The following is a 15195-nucleotide window of genomic DNA, read 5'->3' on the forward strand; positions in this document are numbered from 1 at the left end:
GGGACCTCGGAATTTACAACTTCCCAGTTCATCTTGAACGCAGCCACACAGTGTGGATAACACACACACACACACACACACACAGTCGGGATGGGCCATCCATCATCATTGTTCGGCTGAGGTTCCCTAACTGTTGCTTTATGAGGGATAATTCAGCCTGTTCAAACTACAAACCCAAACAGCTGCTGTCACTGTCAGGCTCTGCATGTTCCTGTGATCCAGAGCTCTGTGCATATTATTCAGAGTATTCTTGTTTAGATTTGGGGGGGTAAATAATGAGTTTAATCTCCAGCTGTTCTGTGGTCGTCTTTAGCAGCTCCCACTGCAAATATAAATTAGACTGCAGGAGCCCGAAGCAGAACTGAGCTGACGAAGAGAAAAGGACATGACGAGATCCCTCAGCGTTAAAAATTAAACACATCGAGATGCACCTAAAGCCATCACTACGATTTCACCACACATTGTATCCACAGATATCCAAACTGTATTTAAACGGTTTACCCCCCTCTGTTCTGGATGAGGCTGTTTACACTGGACCAGGAGAATAAGGAAGCTAGGTGCCATGTTTTTGATCACATCAGACCACACTGTGGATCAAACTGACTACAAATGTCATTTCACCATCCAGATTCAGGTCATGATGTGTCTCCGGGATTTTTCTTTTTTCCGGTCCTGCAGCCCTCTCTTTTCAGAACACAGCGGAAAAAATTCACATTTTGCACGAACTGAAAATTTACATTTGACCCCTTAAGAAGTTTATGTTTGAAAAAAAGAAAAGGCACAGCAAATCAAAGAAATGCATATCCATGAGAAAGAAATTAAAGCGAGAGGGGATGTGGGTTTATTTGTAAATGATGTGTGTGTGTGTGTGTGTGTGTGTGTATTCCTGTTTTGCTATCTTTATAAGGACCTTTAACAGATTCCAGCACTCAGAGTGGGGACATGTCTTTACTGTGAGGACATTTAGCCTGTCACCACCATTTAATGCACAATTTCAAAGTTCAGACTAGAAGTCATGTTTCTGTAGTTTGATGTTGACTCTCTTGTATTCTCTGGTCCTCAAATCTTACCTCATCATTCAACTGATAGTCCTCACAAGCGCAGAAAAACAGTGTGTATCAGCCTTTGTGAAAGGGCCATGCGGTTGTCTTTGGATGTGAACGTCAGTGGCAGCTTGTCTGCTCTCCTTCTCTTCACCTTGTCAGCGCACCTTGTCTTTCATCTCTCTCTCTCTCTCTCTCTCGCTCGCTCTCTCTTTGTCTGCCTGTCAAATCCTCTCTTCTCCATACGTCTCTGCTTAAGTTGTTCAGGAGTGGCGGTCTGCCTTTTATTTAACCTCTCTCTATCAGAGTCACTACTGCCACACACATGCACCCTCACTACATGCCAAAAGTAATGGAGGGACCATTCGGAGTAAATGTTGGGATACATTTTCTTTATTTTTACATTCCCCTTTTCTGTCTCAATGTCCGACATTTTGATCGAATACATTGGAATTTTCCAGTTGCTGAAATTGCTTGAAAACTCACAACACTTCATCCCGTTTTCTTTAATGCCACATGGACATTATCTTACACCACATAAGACAACAGACTGGAAAGTGATGATTTATGTTTGTAGGCTAACCTGGAAGTATCTTTGTCATGGGTTCAAACGAGAATCGAATTATAATCTGTGTGTCAAACACACGTTTCTGATGTGTAGCTGTTTAGTTCAGCTGGATAATCTTTACAGATGAACATCATTTATATGAAGTTTTAAGAGTTAATGCAGCCCTGAGAAGTAAAAAGCTAACGTTATGCTACAAGCTAACTACACCACAGTCGGCAGTTTTGACAAGCTAGCTAAACGTTAGCTTAATAAGTTGTTTATTAACCTAATATTTACAAGAGCTCTAAATAAAATGACTAGAGGCTGTAAGAAGGATTAGTGAGAGAGTTCCCGGCGTGATGACGTTTAACATCTCCATGACAACCACTGTAGTCTCAGCTAGCCACTTGTTAGCAACCGCCGTTTTCAGTACGCGTAAAAACTTTTTAATTCCCAAGTGGGGGTCTTAGCTAACATAGTTTATCTGGTCTAACAAAACGTCAACATCTCTTCAGCTTGTGTTAACCGCGTCTAACCACAAACGTTCAAAAATCCACTTTGACTTTTAGAGGTTAGAACCCATGGCGCTAAAATGCTAACTCACTTCCTGGTTTTAGGGCTTATTCCTGTGTCTATAAAAGGCATTATGTAACCCCATTGTGCATTGTGTGAAAGCCTGAATAATTTAGTCCCTTATTGATCTGAATAGGTCCATCAAGTATTGCATGCAGCTTTTTTGTACTGTATGTAAATCTTCCTCTCTGTCTTTCAGAACTGCCTCACGCTGTTTTGATAATAATTACACCATCATCTTTAACTGGACAACTGTATTTCCCCCGAATGCCAAAAGATCTATCGATGCATTTAATAAGTGAAGGACTTGCCGTATCTGTCTGGTTTCGCACAGAGCCGTCTGCTGCTTGTTTCTCCCCACAGTGATGAGAGCTGGGATGTCATTTATTTCCACAGTAACAACCCTGAACAACTGAAAGGACTGAGAGGAAAATGATTCGGGTGAGCAGTCAGGGATGGAAACGACTGCATTTATCTGTGCAGAGGGTATTCAGCAGCAGCACCACGTGAAAAAGGTCCAATAATAAGGATGAATCTTTGAATTGCACACATGTTCACACACTGTTGTGACTGGCTTCCTCTTTCACTTGACCTCACCTTGTTGTGGCTGCAGACTACCGATCAATACATTCCTCCAATCCCGTTTATCGATACCTCACTGCTAAATAACAACGTCAGATTCACTGATCGATATCTTCCACTGTTGTATCAAATTAGAGCTCTTTTTTTTTATCAATACCAAGGACTGTGTGTACCCAGGACTGTGTGGATTCAATTAGACAGAGGGCAGGATCAATGGCGAGCGGCTACTGCAGCCATTCCTGAAGCCTCATCAATGCCAGCCGCCTTCCTGACAAATGATAACTCAGACGGATCAATAGGTTGTGCTGACGGTAACGATGCATCGGCCCCGGTTGTTAGCCCTGGATCAGCACACTGAAACCTTTGCAAGCCCGTCCAGAAAATGTTGAGAACATTTCAGGACTGCGCCTGTGAAATAGAAGAGCAATGTGTCCTTCAAATGTAATCTGTTAGACTTTTAGACTTTGGGACAAGGATTCTTGAAGCTGCGGTTTTGATGATTTTGGCCTCGTGTTTAACAGATAACATGTCAGAGAAAGAGGTGGAGCAAGTGTTGAGTGTTGGTGGTAATAGTTTGGCACTGAATTGACAGATCCTGGCAGAGCTCCAGTCCTTCTGAAAACAAGACAAGCAGGTTACTGATGCACTAGGAAATGCACATAAGGAATGATGGACAATAATAGATTGGGAGGAGTTCACTGACTCATGAGCTCTGCTTTCAATTTCACCTGTTTGCCTGCTGTGTTGTCAAACTTCACTCAGAGGAAATGGCTTCGCAGACGGAAAGGGATCTTACCTGTCCTGTCTGCCATGACATCTTTGAAGACCCTGTTGTCCTGTCGTGCAGCCACAGCTTCTGTAAAGGCTGTCTGAAAAGCTGGTGGGGAGAAAAGCTGATACGTGAGTGTCCACTCTGTAGGGAAATCACTCCACTCCCTGATCCACCTCATAACTTGGCTTTGAGGAACCTCTGTGAGACCTTCTTACAGGAGAGAGATGGACAAGCGTCTGCAGAGTCTGACGCTCTCTGCGGTCTGCACTCCGAGCAATTCAATCTCTACTGCGTGAACCATCAGCAGCCTGTTTGCCTGGTCTGTCAGCATTCAGATTCACACGCTGGGCACAAATTCAGAGCCATAAGAGATGTCGCACGGGAGCACAAAGTGAAACTCCGGAAAATCCTGAAACCTCTGAGGGAGAAACGGAAAGTTTTTGAACGGCGGAAAGCGAACTGTGATCAAACGGCGGCATACTTGAAGGTCCAGGCTTTAAACACAGAGGGGCGGATCAAGGAGCAGTTCAAGAAGCTTCACGAGTTTCTACGCGTGGAAGAGGCGGTCAGGATCTCTGCTCTGAGGGAGGAAGAGGAGCAGAAGAGTCAGAGGATGAAGGAGAAGATCGAGGCTCTGAACAGAGAGATAGCAGCTCTTTCAGGCACGATCAGAGCCACAGAGGACGAGCTCAGAGCGGATGATGTTTCGTTCATGAAGAACTACAAGGCTGCAGTAGAAAGAGTCCAGCGGCGCCCCCTTCCCGATGATCCAAAACTGGTCTCGAGAGCTCTGATAGACGAGGCCGACCACCTGGGAAACCTGGCTTTCAAAGTCCACATCATGATGAGGACGATCGTCTCCATGTCTTCTGTGATCCTGGATCCAAACTCTGCTCATCCAGAACTTGTCCTGTCTGAAGATCTGCGCACCGTCCGATACGGAGAGAGACAGAAGCTTCCAAACAACCCAGAGAGGTTTGATTCCGATCTCTCAGTCCTGGGCGCCGAGGGCTTCGACTCAGGGACGCACAGCTGGCGCGTCATGGTTGGATCCAGTCCGGCATGGATTCTGGGCGTGGCGGCAGAATCGGTCAGAAGAAAGGGAGACTACGCCTCGAAGTCTGGGTTCTGGAGAATCCTGTTTAATAAAGATGAATACACAGCGTGGTCGCCAACGGGACAAGAGACTCAAACAGAAACACTCGTGTCATTGAAGAAGCTTCGTAAGATCGTGGTGAGACTCGACTGTGACGGAGGGAAGCTGTCGTTTTACGATCATGTAACGAACACACACATACACACCTTCACACACACCTTCACTGAGAAAATGTTTCCCTACTTTAACACCAACAGTGAATTTCCACTGTTGATATCTTAAAGCTTGCTGTAAATCCTGTGTACACACGGATCAACCTTTAATAAGGAATCTTACAGCGGGTGTTTTGATGTATAAAATACGTAACTTATCAGTTAATGTCATTTATTCGAGCCTTCATGATCTTCGTGATAAAATGGAGGACACTTTTTGAAGGTCTCCGTCTTTTGTCTGAATCATAACCATTGTTTTCTTGGTCTTCTTGGACTTGGCGGACACTACATTTTAGATCAAGACCACCACCGAGATAATCTCTATCATCCTTAAAATGTCTATCTGGACTCTTGTCCTCCCCTCCCTCACCTTCCTTCCACTACTCCCGTCTTCCCACTCGAATCCAGGAAGTGCTGATCGCTAGGGATGTTAACGACAAGTCCTCCGAGATGAAACTTGTCATTCCTGTGATACGAAGGAAAACACCTCTATTCTAAACGAATAAATAACTTTTCATTCGTAGTTTTTCATCCTCACCCTGCCTTGGTCTTGGCCTTGGTCTTGGCCTTGGTCTTGGTCTTGGTCTTGGCCTTGGTCTTGGTCTTGGTCTTGGCCTTGGTCTTGGTCTTGGTCTTGGTCTTGGTCTCAAACCCTAAATGTCCTGTCCCTGGATCGGAGCACTCTGGTCTCTGGTGTGTGATATGTTCATGATGTACAGATTGATATAGTTTATGATTGCAGTGTTATTGATAAGTTTATGATTGCAGTGTTATTGATAAGTCTATGTTTGAATATTTTTGCTAAGAAAGGTACAAAGATAAGTAGAAAGCAGAAAACCAGGCAGGATGTCTGAAACCTTGTGGCGTCTTTGTTGTGTGTTGTATGAACCGATTGGAACGCCCAATCACCTCTCTGCACTGCAAATGTACCTTTCTATCAACTAATAAAGAAACCTGAAGAGTGAAGTTTCATTCTGAAGCTTTTTATAAATTAGATGAACGATTACAGCAGAGTGACTGTCATTCACATCGGTGGATTCTCTGACCATTTAAAACATCTCTTATGGTTTTTAGATGACTTTAAGAGGATATTCTTGTTTAGTTTAGTTTGTGTTGTGTTTGCGTCAGTACCTCGTACCTCCTATTGAAATGAAAAAAAAATTCTGTCTGTGTGTTTGTCCTGAGTAACCAGTTACCAAACCCGAGCTGGCGTCAATCCCTCTTTGTGAACCAGTTAGCTAACAACATTTGATCACCTGTGTGTGGGCAGGTGCTTTCACCATCTAACGAAGGCAGGTCATTGCTAAGAGGATTTTAAAAATGTTTTATCCCCATCGTTCTCTTGGCATCATTGTGACTCTGCCTCTTAAAATGAAGTTTTATTCCTGCATCACTTCACTAATTGTTGCTAAGTGCTCGTCATGGATTAAAGTCAGGGTCGGTCATTTCCTCCAGATCCACTTTTTCAGGTTTTGGTTGAGACTGTCTTTAGGTCCTGATAGAAATTAATAACTCAGGTTCTCTGAAAAAGGAACAAAGTAAATCCATCATCTGTATCAGTTTGTAAGTCTGTAAAATCTTCAACCAATGTCTGCCACGAGGTACCAATCTGATGAACCAATCACAGGCCTCCCTGTCTCCCTGCTCTCTGATGAACCAATCACAGGCCTCCCTGCTCTCTGATGAACCAATCACAGGCCTCCCTGTCTCCCTGCTCTCTGATGAACCAATCACAGGCCTCCCTGTCTCCCTGCTCTCTGATGAACCAATCACAGCCTCCCTGTCTCCCTGCTCTCTGATGAACCAATCACAGGCCTCCCTGTCTCCCTGCTCTCTGATGAACCAATCACAGCCTCCCTGTCTCCCTGCTCTCTGATGAACCAATCACACGCCTCCCTGCTCGTTCTCTACCTCCTGCGTGCTCTAGCTCACACTCAAAGCTCGTCACTGCTGACTGAGTTTATACTGTGTTTGTTTTAGCTAAGTAAATTTCAGAGAAACTTTGAAGACAAGTGTTTGACGTTTAATAAAATCCTTGATGTGCAAATGAAAGAAATGTGAGCTGAGTGTTTGAGTGTTGAGCCCCTCACTCTCGTCCTGTGTGCAGAGGAGAATAGCAAGTGGCATGAACTTAAAAGAAGGGGATTGTACGGTGAATCTTTGTCCTCCTCGCCTCGGCTGCTTGTCCCTGTCAGGTTGCATTATGGGAAGCACTGTTGGCTGTTAAAGGTGACGACGGCCTGCAGACAGCTTCAAGTTGAGTCTGTCGGCAGCTGGGGAGATTTCACCTGCCGCTGTAATCACTATCGACACCAGCAGCAGCTCCCTGTGACCTGCTGAGCTCCTGAGTGTGTAAATGGGACAGCTCCAACCAATGACAGTGCCAGGTCTCCCCGGAGGCTTCACGGGAAAGATTGGAAGGGTTGCTGAGATGATTTACAGCACCAGATAGGGAAACAGTTTTTCCATACAAATACATGTTTGTCTCTATTTTTTTTTCCACGTTTCTTGAAACTGCACCACAACGGTGGTTAGGGTGTTTTTATTTTTATTTTTTTTTACCATTTGTCCACTTGTAGACCTCGATCTTTTTCTATTTTATTTCTTTGACTTTTTACAGAAGAACTGTGAAGTGATTTTCATGAGTGCTGTGCTCAAACAAACGGCTTGTCTTGGAGTAGCGTTTACCAGGAGATGGTCTGTGTCACAGTTATGAAAATCAAAACATACATCTAACATCAAGTCATCTTCATTCATATTAAATATCAGACCTCAGGGACACATTTTCTGCCAGCTAGTGAGGTTTAAGTTTGTGATGTCAAACATGAACCTTAAACCCTGCAGTGCACTGAAAACTGATGGAATTGAAAAGATTTCAGGAACCAGTAGCAGCAAAATGAAGCATATTTTATATCCAGACAAACATCACCTTGATAACAGAACCCAGCACCAACACTTACTACTAACAGTAATGTATTGGCCGTTTTGGACGCCCCTGGGTTTGCCAGATATGAGAGCAGTTATCAGGTGAACAGGTGTTGCAGCGATGGAAGCGGGCAGTGGAACTGCTTCAGATAGAAGTGATTGTACCCGAGCTAAAAAGCCTCTGCATGTTTCTAATAAGCTCCAGCAGCAGAAAGCTGCTCAAACTAGGATCAATGTTGGAGATGAAACATGGAGAGAGGTTAGAACGCAGAAAGCTTTACAGACCCATGCAGAGCTGGCTAAACACTGAAGCTACAGTGTCCTCCACATGCAGAGCTGGATAAACACTGAAGCTACAGTGTCCACCACATGCAGAGCTGGCTAAACACTGAAGCTACAGTGTCCACCACATGCAGAGCTGGCTAAACACTGAAGCTACAGTGTCCACCACATGCAGAGCTGGCTAAACACTGAAGCTACAGTTGTCCACCACATGCAGAGCTGGCTAAACACTGAAGCTACAGTTGTCCACCACATGCAGAGCTCACAGAAGAAAGTCAGGATGGAAATGTTCAGCTGCAGAGATGATGTTTAAGTCACCATGTTACAAGTTTTCTCAAAGTGTTTGACATGAACATGCATGTAAGCCTCTTTATCTGTGAAGTGCTATAGCCTTAGGGGCGAGTGTGTGTGTGTGTGTGTGTGTGTGTGTGAGAGTGTGTGTGTGTGAGGTAAACAGGCCCTGACAGCAGTAGCACTCAGTACACGCAGACAGAAAGCAGTGCCGTGGAAACATTGAACCTTTTTATTCGTTTTGCACTCAGCTTCACTTCGCGATGCGTTTAAGGACAACCTGTTCAGAGGTCTGTGCAGCTGCAGGGAGAAGAGCTGGGGCTAAGTGGGGCGGGTTGCAGAGACCTTAAACCAGAGCTTTACTTTATATCACTTTTTTTAACTAAGAGTCAAATAATCATTTTTATATTTAACTGAAGATTTAGTTGTATTTGTGAAGTATTTTAAAGTATTGCTGTAGAGAACTGAACACGAGGACACAGAGTGTAGATCAGACCCTGAAGACAACAATACATTTTTAGGACAAAGACAGTATTCACAAAAAAAAGTTGATTTAGTCTTTTATCAGAGGCTTTTAAAACATGTTTTTCTGCACATGCTAAAGTGAAGGAGAGCTCAGTTTTCAGCCGTTGAATTGATTGATTGTAAATGTTCTTTATGTGTGTTATATAATAGTAAATCTGGAAATGTAAATGTTTTGTTAGATCATGTATAACAAGATGGTGATGAACGATGTTTGGAAGGGCTCAGGTCTGAACTACAGAATCAGGGTGCATTCACACCTGAGCCGTTTGGTCTGTTTGAACCGGACTCTGGTGCACGCTGTCGGATGTGTGAACACTCAATCGAACACTGGTGTGGACTTAAAGCCCGAACTTTGGTCGGCTAAAAAAAACGGGGGTTTGTGCACAGGAGTTCGGTTGACTAGATGAGAACTCATTCCTCACCATGCAAGGGGAAATGAATCAAAAAAGCAATGCATTGTGGGTTGAATTTGGCTCTTTGTCAAATAGGTTTGCTGATTGTGGCATTGCTGAAAAGACCAGCGAGTTACAGTGGACGTGATGTGTGAGAGCAAAACCAACCAAATGCACCGCTGTTAAAACGTCAGCTCTGAATCCCACCAGCTGACTCCTGCAGACACTCCTCAGTCAATGACACGACAACAATCAATGTGCTAAATGTTAATGAGCTTTCAGGCAAACTTCCAGCTGCAAACATACTTCAAATCCAAGCTAACATGCAGCCTTTTTATACTTTTGCACATATCGGGAAAATCAACTCATATGAATATAAGAAGCAGAGCTTTATGCAGGAGGCTGGTTTCAGCCTTTAGAGTGTCGACGTTTGAGTCGTGGAAGATCTGTGGAAGAGAAAAGTGAGGATGAGTGAGTGGAGCTGATTCAGGGAGGAGGAGGAACAAAAGAGTCTCTGAGAGAATTTACAGGAAGACGGGAAAGAAAAAAGATAATGCATCACTTAGATGATGAAAGGACGGAGCAGGAACCCGGAACAACACAAAGCAACTTCAGACAAAGGACGCCATTCATGGTTGAGCAGCAGTGATGTATCTGGCCTGGGAAGAATAGGGTGCATTAGGCGCTCTTATCTAATAATTTGTGTCATTTATGGGAGACTATAGATGACGCAAATTACTTATGATCGTTTTTTTTTTCAATTTTCCTTTATGCTCGTTCGACGGGAGCCTGCAGGAGACGCTTCAGTCCAGAGGAAGAATCTCCCTGCCATTGATGAATCTCCATGGTAACAAACACACAGTGATCCATATTTCAGGGCTTTGGGGGAAAGAAAGAGTTGCACTTATAATAAACTTATAATCAAACAAAAGTGGTTTCAAACCTTCATCTGTTTTAAAACCTTAAACTGAAGGCCATATCAGCAAGCGACAACCTCAGGTGTGGAAAAATTAAAACATTACGAAAGTGGAAAGAAAAACTCCACGTGAGACCCGGAAGTCACATAAACACCTGATTCATTCAACAAGGCCAGTTTTTTATACAGCAGAAATGAACGTGATCACAGCCGGTTGGACGGCGTGCGCCCGGCCTCACTGGATCCGTTTCTGGAACGTGAGCTCAGCGTATTTAAAACGGAGCAGGCCGTGGTCGCTGTGGAAACACCATGATTGAGTGGAGCGGCAGCGGCTGAGTGTAAGGAAATTAAAAGTTACAGTCCTCAGGGATTGATTCGCTTTTAGAGACAGCCACATGTGGCCATTAGAGGAACTGCAGGATTCGGCAGGTCTAAGTTGAATCCAGCTTGCTGGTTTAGGATGACTGGCTCGTTTTTAAAGCCAGCACAGTCGAGGTAAAGAAACAGGCAACAGAAACGGAGCACATAGATCATCCACCAGCTCTCTTCTCATGCAGTAAATTCTTCATCCTGTTGATTTGCACACGTCGGTGTAATTAATGCATCAGATGTCATGGACTTGAAGCACAGATACAATTGGCTGTCAAAGAGCTGCTCACCATGATTTAAGCGGCTGACATGACACGAGTTAGACACACACACACACACACACAAACAGAAACCTGCCCTACTGTACCAACACGACTTCATCCACACTGTCACAGCTGTGGACGCTGCAGAATATCAAGAGCACACACTCACACAGAGGCCGATGTGCAGCCTGTAATCTTCATGACAGATAACATGTCTATAATTAGAGCGTGTGTTCGCCGCAGTCGATCCTGAGACGACTCCATCAGCTGTCAGCTCTGCTCGTCCGTCTGTAAAATTTGTCACCATTTAAAAAATAAATAAAAATAACTGTGACTCGTTGATGATAATGCATCGTGTGTTCATATAGTTTATAACATGGAATTAAATATGACAAAAATCATGTTTCTATCCGACTGAATCCTTCGCCGTTTGTGATAAACGACGAGATGGAGGTAAAATAAAGCTTCGTCTCCAGCCATGTGATTATCTGACGGATGCACTCGGATGCACGGCACGTACCTGCACACATCACGACAGAAACGTCTCCCCCGTCAAGCCAACATGACAGGCGATGACAGTCTCTGCTGGAGCTGATGAATAGTTTATTACCAACCTGCTGTCAGACAGCAAACATCCATCTGCAACCAACTTCACTTCATTCAGACAAGCTCGGAGTTTTCATCAATCTGAATATTTCAGGCTGTGGATGTTTCCTCTTTTATTATTTAGTTTCTGTTTTTGTTCTCCTCCTCCTCCTCGTGTCTCTGAAGATTGCGCTCCGCTCTTTGTTGCTCTGAAAGGATTCGACTGTTTCAGGCCTCCTGTCCACCTTTTTCTTCTGCGCTCTGGAACTCTTTCATGTGCGCTGAGAAGAAAAGCGCTGCATGACCGACACTGCTCCCTCACTTTTTACTGCACCTTTTATATTTCAGATCGTTTGTTTCCCCATCATGGAGCGAGCAGGATGTGAGTACGAGGGATAGCATACTTTTAGGGAAAAAGTGCCGGTGAAGTCAACAGCTCCTCTCTGAAAAGATTTTTAAATTTGAGCTCTCAGAGCGGCCGCACAAAAAAAGATGGAGCGCTTGGAAAAAACAGACGTCCGCTTCCTGCTGAGAACGCTCTCGACTCTTTGAAAACAACTGATAAAAAACACACACAGCGCTCATGAAAAAAAAAACACATGAAGATAAAAGATTACTTTCTGTCTTTTAAAAAAAAACAACTTTATTTATCCCCGTGGGGCAGCTCAAAGGCAGAGAGAAGCACTAACTGGTCCCCATGTTTGTCGTGAAGCCCGTCAGTAACAAGAGAAGGAAAGCAGAGTCAAACATTTGGATTATCTTTGTCCAACAACGTCATGTCTAATTGATCTTACAGCCCAAAGATCAGAACAAAACTGTGATCGCATCTGGCAAACACGATGTATTTATTCATACATGTGAGTTTCATTCATCGACTAAACTAAACAATTAAAGGCGAACGTATATGATCGTGGATGAAAGGTCATGTAATTAAAAAGAGATATGAAAACACAAACATGAATAAAACCACGCTGACATTAGTGGGGAGTGTGTGCGCAGCCGCCTCATTGGCTGTAGTCACCGAAGCGGGCAGCCCGGGTTTGAATCCGTCCTGTGGCTCCTGTGAAGTAAAGTTTATATATAAAGCACCTTTGACAAACAGATAGTCATAAAGTGCAGTCATCCATCCACTGTCATCCACTTATCTAAAGTCCTGGTGGTAGCAGGCCAAGACAGAGCCTCAAAGGCTCAGTCCCCATGCTCGATCTCGATCTCTCTCTCTCTCTCTCTCTCTCTCTCTCTCTCTCTCTCTCTCTCTCTCTCTCCCATGCATGAACTGAAGTTTCTATTTGTACGTTTTCATTCACTAAGCATCTGTGCCACTCTTTCGTTTGTTTTTTGATGCAGTGCCTCCATCTGCTGGATGACTCGGGTATGACAGCCTCAACTTTTCATCCGTATTTTATTTGATCCTGTGTGAGTTATTTGTGTCTTTCATAACTCCTGTTGCATAAACTGTTGATTTGAAAGTCGTTTCTCTTACATCAGCCTCATAAAGCAAAAGGTGTTCAGTTGTACTTCTCCTCGTGTAACCCCAGCTGTTTATAGAGGTGGCTGATAAAAATAGCTGGGAGGGTTGGGGATGAAGCGTCACCCTGCCTCACCCCTCAGGATGTGTGGAGCCTCTTCCTTCAGCTTCACAGGAGCTTTATTCACTGATGGTGTGGCCCGGTCAAATGTTCTTTGAATTCTTGTTTTAAGAACTTTTGAAAATCAACACAGTAAAATGTATTTCCTGAATTCTGTTTCTTATCACAAGTATTCAGCCTGTGTGATTCGCAGGTCTGCATGCTCTGTCTCATCATAAGAATCAGTCTTACAGCTCTACGAGCTGAAACAGGCCTAAAGTGGTTCTGAACTGGTGGGTCAGGACCCAAACGGGGGTCTTGTGGTCGTTCACAGTGGGTCGTGACAGTATGTCTGGAAAACAGAAGTGTCAAAAAAAAAAAAAAAAATCCAAAACCAAACACTTTAAAAATATGTTTGAATTTTGTTTTGTCAATGTTTTTTAACGTCTCAAAAACAAATCTCATTGGTTGAAAAATATCCGAAAGTTGGGTCCCGAGGCCATGAATTATGCATGAAATGCACATATATGTGTGTGTGTGTGTGTGTGTGTGTGTGTGTGTGTATATATATATATATATATATATATATATATATATATATAAATATATATATATATATACACACAAAACGCAGCTCAAACTCTGCAGGTAGAGCGGAGCTAAGAATGTTAATTTTAAAGACTGTTAGTTTAACAATAGAAGACATCGGAAACTATGAGGTGGGATTTGTTTCACAGTTTTCCATCTATTCATTAAGAAAATATGTCAATATATAGTCCAACTTCAGGAAAACAACAACATATAGGCTTATAGCTGTTTTATGTTGTCTTATAAAGAAAATAAAGTGTAGGACTATCACGCTTCAGTGAAACGTTTACGTCAAAACATTGTAAGCTGAACTACATGTTGTCAATTGTTCGGTGGTTTCAATAAAGTTTTCTTATTCAAAAGCCGTTTGAGGTCAACGGTTGGGAGACAGGTTGTTCCTGTCCTTGTTTAGGGCTTAAAAAATGACTTTGATTGTCAAACTATGGAATAAATCAAAACTCGTCACTTTTGGTTTACAGTCAAAGATAATGCATAAAATGTATAAAATGTGAGTGTAAAGTTACGAAGTTGAATTTGATGGACACTAATTAATCACTTTATTGTGATTAATCAGGAGTGAATCTTCAAACTAGGTGAATTGATTCATCGGCTGTTCGTCCTCTGCTGTTTTGACTTTGTTTTGTAAAAAGTTATAAAACAATGCAGAAAAAACAGTTGTGTAAATTCAGGTTGTGTAAGTTCACGTCAAGTTAGCCGGAATACGTTTGGCTACAAGCTTCCGGTTTGTGTAAATGCAACTTTCAAAACAAGAGTACGGGATTTATAAAGCTCAGAAAAGTTAAAGTCCATCATGCAACACCTTTAACACTTAACTGTCATTCAGCAGACATTCTCCGAGGCTTATTTATCTCAAGAGAGGGACTCTTACATACACGTTTAGACAAAAGACTGACTTCCTATCTGTTTTTATTAAGGAATAAACATTACTTTAAAAAATTAGGGGAGCAATGCTGAGTTAGAGTTCAGACATCACATCATGAAATCAGATACATGACTGTATACAGTCCTAATACTAATCAAACACAAAGTATCCCCGCTGCTTAATATCCGCAAGTGGGATAGACAGAGAAGCAGAAAGAAAATAACAAAAATAATAACAACAAAAGTTCATACAGTGCTAACAATGGTTAAAATTGGAGTAAAATTAGCTGAAACAGCACAGTAATGATAACAGTTCAAATCTTAACATTACATTACAGTATTATCATGATAATGATTAACAGGGAGGATTAATGATGTAAATTATTAAAAGCACTTAGGGTCGAAACAGTTAACTATTGTGTGTTATGTTAATGCTTCATAGATAGATAGATAGATAGATAGATAGATAGATAGATAGATAGATAGATAGATAGATAGATAGATAGATAGATAGATAGATAGATAGATAGATAGATAGATAGATAAAAGTAAAAAAAAACACAATTAAAAAACCCAAAACAAGATTTAGAAGCCCCCCTATGTGACTAAGTATAAACAAATGACAAATTAAACTTGTGCAATTCAAAATAGACTCACACTTCTATCAAATAAAAGCAAATTATGTGTTGTTTTTGTTTTGTTTTGTTTTTTTGTGTGACAGTTGGGACCGGAGTTACCCCTGGCTGAAAACCAAACGTAGGGCACTTCACAATGTCCGTTTTAT

General features: G+C 42.6%; 1 protein-coding gene across 1 annotated transcript; it reads left to right on the forward strand.

Annotated features, from left to right (window-relative positions):
* Positions 1-3512: 3512 nt before the first annotated feature.
* LOC306823048 (E3 ubiquitin-protein ligase TRIM35-like) lies at positions 3513-15171 on the forward strand (the record flags this gene model as incomplete). The annotated part of the gene is made up of 2 exons (XM_079342413.1): positions 3513-4796; positions 15133-15171. The coding sequence occupies 2 exons, from the start codon at positions 3513-3515 to the stop codon at positions 15169-15171; spliced, it is 1323 nt and encodes a 440-aa protein (XP_079198539.1).
* Positions 15172-15195: the final 24 nt, after the last annotated feature.

Source organism: Symphodus melops, assembly GCF_947650265.1.
Source record: "Symphodus melops genome assembly, chromosome: 4".
Lineage (NCBI taxonomy): Eukaryota > Metazoa > Chordata > Actinopteri > Labriformes > Labridae > Symphodus > Symphodus melops.